A 9796-nucleotide genomic window follows, 5' to 3' on the forward strand; every position below is an offset into this window, starting at 1 on the left:
CGCTTCATAAGTAGATGCACCCACACTGGGTGCTTACGTAAACCCACCTTCATGTACGGGACCGCTAACACAAGCTTGTAAGGTCGCGCTAGACTATGAGATGCGCGATTCGAATCCCCGTGATGGCAGAAATTTTCGTCGTCACTATTTAGTGGCCTAAAGGAGGAGAGGAGCTGGTGTACAGTTTGTGATCACCGAAAGTTGCGCCATTTGTCGTGGGTTAAATTCAAAATATCTCCGCGTCTCCCATTGCACATCTGCAGTGTCGTAAAATACGACTGTGTGCCACTGTTAATGGACCGTCTGTCGCACGCGACGAACCTCTTACAAGTAAAGCTCTCTAACAATACTCTTGGATTTTGATCGGCTTTGAATGTGTTGTAGTGTAGACCAAAATTAGAGAAACACATTTTTATACGCGTTTATATGGCCGTTAAGAGGGTGAAACACGCCCTTGGAAAAACTGAGTTTAATACTTATGAATGAACACCCTCGAAAAGGTGACACATATTTAAAAAAACTTCAAATACTAGTTTGATGGTCCTTAATGTACGTTACAACGGTGCACGGAGATCTGTCTAAAAAGTCGTTTCTTTTCTAAATCCCCTATACCCCACCTCCCCTACTACTTTGTTTTTCATTTCGACATTCGATTAACAGTAATACGTACAGCATCAGTAACACCATATGCAATCGCGTATATGAAATGGTATTCCCAACGATACAGCTGGCGGAAATCAGCTAGAAATATTTCTATATCGTTCTACACTTGACCGATGTTTCTGCACTTCAGTGGCTATTGTCATGATGGGTCATTTAACAAGTCTTTCTCATTGTCAGGCAAATATATCCTAAATATACAGGGTGTAAATTTTAAGTTGACTAGAATAACTCGAAAAATAAACTTCACACGAAAAAACGTATAGAATCCGAAGTTGATTATTTTCGAGGGGGACATTGCTGGCGCTAAAATTAGCCCGCCACCCCAGCCCCCTGGGGGTGGGGCGGGAGGCAAATAAAAATTTCAAATAGGAACCCACATTTTTAATTGCAGAATCAGATTCTACATAAAAAACAACATACATTTTGTCTTCAACATTTGTTTTGATTGTTGGTAGTTGACGCTGTAATTCAAGAAAATCCATGTTCTCATTTTCGCGTGGAAAATGGTTACGGATAAGTAAAAAATACTTTTTTACTTCGTAAATTTTGAATCGCGAAAACTAAAACTGTCCCTCTCTCCCCATAGTATGGGGTTTGAGAGAGAGAAATGAGAGTTTTACAAATGTTGACCCAGTCCGAATCTGCGGAAAAAATTAATATTTGGCTCAACATTTGTAAAACTCTAATTCCTCTCTCTCATACCCCACCCTATGGGGAGAGAGGAAGAGTTTTAGTTTTAGCGAATCAAAATTTTTCATTTCCCACGCAAAAATGAGAACATGGATTTTCTTGAATTACAGCGCCAACTACCAAGAATCAAAACAAATGTTTAAGATAACATGTACATAGTTTTTTATGTATAATCTGATTCTACAATAAAAAATGGGGGTTCCCATTAGAAATTTTAAAGTTGCCTCCTGCCCCACCCCCTAAGGGCAGGGGTGGCGGGCTAATTTTAGCACCAGCACATGTCCCCCTAGAAAATAATCAACTTTGGATTCTACACATTTTTTCATGTGAAGCTTATTTTTCCTGTTTGTCAACTTAAAATTTACACCCTGTGTATCGTACATATATTGTTCTATACGTAAACGTATATTTTTTATTTTAATTTTATGAAGTATGAAATATCTTGTGTAGGATTTGCGTTGTCTTTTTACACTTGGGGTACTACTTATTATTTTCAAGTTGCGACCTTCTCAGATTTAATTATGTTATATTTGAAACTGTTTGTACATTACTATTGTAACATTATTCTAAACCTGTAAGATAATAAGAAATGCACAGAATCGTTTGAGTAAAAAAAATTGCTGACTGCCCTTTGATTTGGAGAATTTCTAGCTTATTTCTGACGTCATCAACAGGATCATTAAAATCGCAGATTTTCGATGATCCTGCAGTCACTAACTGCACCTAGGTACTAGAAGTTGTAAAAGAGTACGCAAAATAAACAAAGAAGTTTACCGTTACAGGTAGTACAGAGTTATTTAAAAATAATTTTGCTATTTGAGTAAATACATTGACAATGTTGAACAATGCTGTTATCATCTAGAAAAGATAATTAAGTACATACTCTGATTTCGACTTCACGATTGCGTAATCTCTGACTTCGACTTCGGTTCCGATAAAATCGTCGTCGTCGTATCTCTACAGAAGCGATATTCCCAGTATAATTTAATCGCAAAGATAAATGCGGCAGTAAACGAATGAATTATTCTGCACGGAGTCACGTAGAATTTCTTACATCAAAACACCTACCAAGCAGTGCTGGTCCACGTTTCAAAGTCTGTCGATATAGTTAGGGCTCAGCCTGCAGAATATTGACTAACCCACTACAAACTGGTAACTCGCAATCACAGTTTGATACATGCAATCACATCACACCTGTTTATTTTTGTTGTATACATCTACAACCATCAAGCAGCCAATAATCCACATTGTTGAATTCGGTTTCCGACGCATTACAGTAATTCGCAACACAGTTCTTACAAAAGATTCCAGCAATAAAAAAATACCACATCTGCCATAATTCCGGATTCCTAAGGACCCCAAGAGGTATGTAACATCACAGTACCGGGCGGCTTAATTACGATTCTCTCGGAAACTACAGACATTTACTGAAGATGAACGTTTCTCATGATTGAAGAAATGACATCTGAGGGTAGGGTGACTTGTAAAATAACGAAGAACAACAAACACCGTGTGAGACGCAGTTTATGTTTATTCAGATTTATTCGACCCTTGCCAGATGTCACCTTCATACACAAATCTAATCCTGTGAATCCTAATTCGCTATTAGGACGAAGCTTCAACTAAAGCCCAAATTAAAGCTTCGGTCTGGTGATTAACTGTGACTCGCAGTAATTAGATTAAGATCTGAAGGTGGTCTTTGGCAAGTGGTGAAGCCGGTAATCCTAATAAACATAAAATGCTACTGACACAGCGTTTGTCTTTCTTCATTAACGTTTATTTTCGGGAGTACAAAATGACTAATGGATAGAACAAAGCCGTGCCGAGCTACCGCGCGGCTTGGGGGACACCCCCGGGATAACAAGGCCGCCCAGCAGTGTTAGTGACGTCACACTAAGCGGCCCATAGCCGACGCAGCAGTCCACGGACACCTCCGTACAGACGCGCCTGATGCTAACGATCTGTCCGTCATACAGAAAGGAGCGAACTATAATTCGAACCAAAGACCAAATTATGTATATTCTTGTAAACAGCATAAAGGTTCATAAAGAATACCGATTACATATACGGGCAGGAATAGGTTCTAGAACTCCTCTGAAAAGTTTTTATCTTCAGTACCAGAATGAACGTCAAATTGTAAGGTTTTCTAAATAGAAAAGCACTTTGTACAGCACTTTGTAACAGCAATAATGAGACTTGCAGTTGGTGATTTCTACGTGGAAAAGGAAGTAAGCTGTAGAGAGATTGAAAATGGTAAGTAAAGAGAGCCTCAGCCTTTTGCTCACATTCTTACATGTAATGCACTTGGCTGTATTTCATTTCCTTACCTTTCATAACATTTTTAATATTGTTTCAAGAAGTGTATCTTCAATAGCAGAGTGAACTTCAAATTGTCAGGCTTTTCTTAAAGGAAAGAGCAGTCCCTTAGTATCACAGTGCAAGACAGAATCTTGTGTTCAGTGATGTCTATGTTAAAAGGAGAATATTTGATATCTATCTTTTGTTTCCATTCTTTATTACTGGGGATACACTTGTAAAAATTCTTGAAAAGAGCTGTCACCATGAACATATGAGTAAATTCACAATAGTCATGTGTTTTATGAGATAAAGCGAACTCTTGTTACCTTATTGTAAACGAAAGTTGTGAGGGTTTTGCTATGTATGACAGTGTTTAAGATAATTTACTTTCAGTGTAATAGCTTGAAAATGTTAAGTCCTGCTGTCAATTGGCATTTGTCACCACCTGTATGCGAGTTTTAAGGCTAAATAGTGTTCTGACAATTATAAAATAGTGGCAAAGTTCCTCAATCGATTAAACTTATTCCTGCCCGTATATGTAATCGGTATTTCGTTATGAACCTTTATGCTGTTTACAAGAATATATATAATTTGGTCTTTGGTTCGAATTATAGTTCGCTCCTTTCTGTATGACGGACAGAAGATCGTTAGATGAGGCGCGTCTGTACGGAGGTGTCCGTGGACTGCTGCGTCGGCTATGGGCCGCTTAGTGCGACGTCACTAACACTGCTGGGCGGCCTTGTTATCGGTTTGAGGCGCCATGTCACGGATTACGCGGCCCCTCTCGCCGGAGGTTTGAGTCCTCCCTCGGGCATGGGTGTGTGTTCTTCTTAGCATAAGTTACTTTAAGTAGTGTGTAAGTCCAGGGACCGATGATCTCAGCAGTTTGGACCCTTAGGAATTCACACACATTTGAATATTTTTGATAGCACAAAACAACACGTTTTGCAGAAAGAGTTAGTGTACCCAGACTGTGACACGAAGTGTAGGCCGCTACACTTCGGGCACAATCAGTTTAAGAACAGCACCACAACTGCCGCTGAAGAGAGTATTGCCACACGGCCGTGACGATAAAATAGCAAATGCAATAAAACTGGATAGACAGAGGAAACCACAATCCTCACTGCATCAGAGTGACAACTTTAGACACAGTAACAACAGAGTCTTCAACACAGATGTCTCTTGAAGATGAAATAATTAGATTAGATAATAATCATTCACGTGTTGGAACACCGAGTGAAATGTAAGAATGTGTCAACCCTCAGCACGCGTGCAAAATAACGACGTGACAAGAAAAGTGCCCGCCATAGTAAGACATCCAACCACAGAAGTATCGTAGAGGCAAAGTCATAGATCACAAGCATATTTTTAAAAATATTAGATCTAAGTTTAAAAAAAATACGCTATTGAGGATAAATCGGGAAGTAAGGTGGAAAGACGGAAATAAGTTTGAAAATAGTTCTTCACAAATATGTTGTAGCTTATTTCATTATGAGATTTTACTCTGTTTGCATTTATTCTGCGATAATTCAGCTTTCTTGATACTTTATTAACGCACCAGACGCAGTAATGTATTAGCTTGGTGCATAAATTCGTACCGTTTTTTAGTAAGTTTAATAAACAAGTGATAGGCATAACAGAGACTTTACTCATCAATAATATATTCTCCATCACTATTTACAACAGTTTGACAATGCTGGGGTAACTTTACCATTCCGCAAGTGCAGCAAGCACGTTTTATTGTGGCAAAGAACTCGTTGCGCCATATTCGGAGCGCATTTTCATCCGAATAGTACGTTGCTTGAAGCTTGTTCGACAGAGAGTGGAAAAGGTGGAGAATTGAGGGTGCAAGACCAAGTGAATAAAGTGTTGCGGAACAGCTTCCCAGCCAGTGTATAGTGTTTTTTATCTGTCAAGCGGAATGCTCAAAAAAAAAAAAAAAAAGGTTCAAATGGCTCTGAGCACTATGCGACTTAACTTCTGAGGTCATCAGTCGCCTGGAACTTAGAACTAATTAAACCTAACTAACCTAAGGACATCACACACATCCATGCCCGAGGCAGGATTCGAACCTGCGGCCGTAGCGGTCGCTCGGTTCCAGACTGTAGAACCGCACGGCCACTCCGGCCGGCGGAATGCTCGTGGCGAAGTATCACTCCACGCATTTCTCCAATTGGCACTCTATTTTCTATCGTCCACTATCTATATCCAAATGAGAAAAAGACAATATGTGCAGTCAAATAGCAAGTAATGACGATCTATAAATAAACTCATAGCAACCGGAATATCAACACGAAAAACAAAAACGCAACGAACTGATGCTCCAACCTAATATATTAACTGTTTCATAAATTGCTTACAATAACAATTAAAAAGAACAATGAGATTGTGGGTCCGCCTTGATGCAAAACACTTGTGTTATTTATTTATTTATTCGCAAAGTAGTTTTAGCGACAAATTTCGCCTCATCTGTGGGTTCTTTGACTCTTAGACTTGCAGAAATAGCATTGTTATAATACATCGTAAAACATTATTATATGTGTACTGTTTGGTTCCAAATATTGTTTCCTGTGAATAATTTTATAACACCTAATTTACTATAAGCAACAGCATGGTTTCACGATTGTTGCCGCTGTTTACGGTATATCTTCCGCGTTCTTTTGTTGCAGTTTTTCTCAGTGTACCCCATTGCATCTGCAACTGTATGAGCGGCTATTAGTACACAAAGACAAAAACGTGAACTTGTGTATGTCAGCGTTTTACAGTTGGGATTGCGGCAGTGTTGTGGATAGTTTCGGTGTGTACTAGGTTGATACGTAGTTTGTCACGAACGCAAGTTCGTAGCACGGCTTGCAGCTACTTTGTGACGCAGAATAACATTACTTTCGCACCTTGTTCGAAGTCCAAAATATTACGCCATCGTGCCGTTCACGTGTGTCGCGAGAAATGTATTGCATATTGCGAGGAGGTTATGAAAATTGTAGTGGAAGCTCTGACGACTCTGTTTCCTACTTACACTCAGTCGCAGAAGTATTCGGACAGTGGGAAGTTTCACAATGAGTACTCGAGAAACACTCACTATGAACCCAAACATATTTATTAGCAATATATATGCGTAACAACATTAATTACAAAGGAATTATTGTATTATTTCGTTTCCAAAACATAAATAACAGAAAAATTAACAACAAAAATGAAACATCCTGCACACCCTGCTGCTACAAAAGTATTCGGACACTGTCCAATAAATGTTCATAAGTTGTACGACGAAAATGTCAATACCTTGTGGGTCCACCTTTCATTTTCAATACCTCCTCCAGTCTACTAGGAATACTTTCCACGAGTTTTTTCGTGAAATCTGGGCCTATATTTGCCCATTGTTGGCGCAGTTTCTCTTTCAAGGTCTCCTTCGTATAGATGTTGTCCGCGCGGAGAGTCCGTTTCAATTTATCCCACAAATGTTCGACTGGGTTAAGGTCTGGTGATTGGGGAGGGGGATGCAATACTTTCGGGGAATTGAAGAGCAACCACATTTGTACAATATGCGCTGTATGCTTGGGATCATTATCCTGATAAAAATGAAAGTTGTTCGCAATACCTAGATGTCGTGCACTCTGCTTCAAAGGTCCTCGCAGTATATTCAAATACGCTTCCTTGTTCATCGTATCATTAATGAACACTAAATCACTCACACCACTGCCGGACATGCACCCCCACACCATGATGCTCCCACCTCCATGCTTTACTGTTGGTTTGAGGTTCCTGGGATTCAGCTCTTCATCGGTCTTTCGCCACACGTCTGCCTTTCCGTCGCTTTGCCATAATGTAAATTTACATTCGTCGCAAAATATCACCCGATTCCACCATGCCTGATCGTATTCGGCGTATTCCCTCGCAAACTGCATACGTTTCTTCTGGTTCACTGCATTTACGAATGGCTTTCGCCGTACCACTCGACCATGGTACTGCGATCCGTCGTAGTACTCTCCGCACCGTTTCGGGATGAACTTTTATACCAAGGTCTCCCTCCACCTCACTTGCAATTCGTGTGGCAGATATTTTCGGATTCTGTTGTACCTTTCGCACAATCACACGTTCATCTCTCTGTGAAAATATCCGTGGCCGTCCTGTACTGCAACGGGATTCCAATCGGTCTTCTTTCTCGAACCGTTTAATAATGTCGTGAACTGTACTTTTCTTCATGTTCACTATTGCGGCAATTTCCCTGCAGGTTTTCCCCTTCGCGTGATGATAAACGACAAGTTGCCTTTGCTCGAATGTACAACACTTCCCTCTGCGTCCCATCGTCGACCTGCACAGGCTCGCGATACGTGTTTACGAATCATCGCTATCGTCTCGCGGAAATGGACACACTGCAGTCGCTTCACCCTCTGTGAGTCTCAGAATGAACTATTCTCTCACGTTGTCCGCCTTGGTCCGAATACTTTTGTTGCACCTTCCCATGCCGTTTTCAGGAAATATTACGTAACAGACACATGTCCAACAACAATTCTTCGAATTTGACGCGTGTTTCATGTTGCGACATCGTACCCAGAGTCCCAAATACATTACAAAGTGCAATTTCTGTATTTGTTCATGCGGCAAACAGCAAAATTATGCGCCGTTACGTGTTGTCTGAATACTTTTGCGACTGAGTGTATGTTATGACGTTACGAGATGGCCGGTTTTCTCGCCACCTGGTGCACCACTGTCACACGGTAAGACATTCCACAGCAGAGAGAGCCGCGAAAGTATAATATCACGCTGTACAGGGCCGGAACGCTTACCTGTGTCGGCGGCGCCCCTGAAGTGAGTCGGAGGAAGCGGCCGCTGTGAACTTGGCTCTCCCACTGTCGCCCCCACGCCTCGCACTGCCGCAGCCGACTCCAGGTACAACCGCCGACTGGGCCATTACGCGGTTGCCCGCCTCCTTTTCCTCCAGCAGAACAGACCTTGAAAGGGTAGCGCATTACTTCGTCACGGTCCAGCGACTGCACGTGATACAGACGTCAGCTACCACGCCGCTTGTTAACTTTTTGACTTTGCGCGTCTCTGGAAAAACCTCTGCTCTGGTCCTGGGTCGAATGTACCTACACTTAAAAAAGTGGAAAGGGTTTAAACCGCCGACACCTTGACCGAACGCTTCGGAACTAATACTTCAGTATTGTGCCGTAGTGTGGCACATTTGTCATGGATAGCGCCTTTGACGTTTGCAGATAATTCCATAAATTATCTGGGAGTAGGCACTAGGAGTGATTTAAAATGGAATGACCATACAGAATTAATCGTCGGTAAAGCTGATGCCAGACTGAGATTCATTGGAAGAATCCTAAGGAAATGCAATCCGAAAACGAAGGAAGTAGGTTACAGTACGCTTGATCGCCCACTACTTTAATTCTGCTCGGCAGTATGAGATCCGTGCCAGGTAGGGTTGATAGAAGAGACAGAGAAGATCCAACGGAGAGTAGCGCGCTTCGTTACAGGATCATTTAGTAATCGCGAAAGCGTTACGGAGATGATAGATAAACTCCAGTGGAAGACTCTGCAGGAGAGACGCTCAGTAGCTCGGTACGGGCTTTTGTTGAAGTTTCGAGAACATGCCTTCACCGAGGAGTCAAGCAGTATATTGCTCCCTCCTACGTATATCTCGCGAAGAGACCATGAGGATAAAATCAGAGAGAATAGAGCCCACACAGAGGCATACCGACAACCTTTCTTTCGACGAACAATAAGAGACTGGAACAGAAGGGTGAACCGATAGAGGTACTCAAAACACCCTCCGCCACACAGCGTCAGGTGGCTTGTAGAGTATGGATGTAGATGTAGATTCTGGTCCGGAAACCGTGGTTACAGGCGCAGAATAGTAGTCAGTGTGAATTGGCACATGGAGACTGCTGGTTCCTCCTGAGCAAGCTTAGTACGGACTACGTGCGAATTTTTTCTGGCTAAAGGCACTGAATGGACCTCGGGAGAGATCAGTGTTCATATAGACTTCACGGTCGGATACGCATATGGCGATGACGTGCAATTGCGGCCTGAGACGATGGATTTTGTACGACAGTAGTATGCTGGGTGATTAATAGACAGCAAAGAATTAATACTGTGTTCTACGCCTATATTCCTGCTGCATAACGCGTGCCTACAC

At 41.7% G+C, this 9796-nt stretch overlaps 1 protein-coding gene across 1 annotated transcript in view; it reads right to left on the reverse strand.

Moving 5' to 3' along the window:
* Nucleotides 1–8621, reverse strand: part of LOC126484677 (probable cytochrome P450 6d5) — a 176753-nt gene extending 168132 nt beyond the window's left edge. The window contains exon 1 of the mRNA XM_050108271.1: nt 8439–8621. Coding sequence (XP_049964228.1) covers nt 8439–8621 — 183 coding nt within the window. The remainder of the gene's footprint in view (nt 1–8438) is intronic.
* Nucleotides 8622–9796: the final 1175 nt, after the last annotated feature.

The sequence above is a fragment of the Schistocerca serialis genome, chromosome 6 (genome assembly GCF_023864345.2).
Source record: "Schistocerca serialis cubense isolate TAMUIC-IGC-003099 chromosome 6, iqSchSeri2.2, whole genome shotgun sequence".
Classification (NCBI taxonomy): domain Eukaryota; kingdom Metazoa; phylum Arthropoda; class Insecta; order Orthoptera; family Acrididae; genus Schistocerca; species Schistocerca serialis.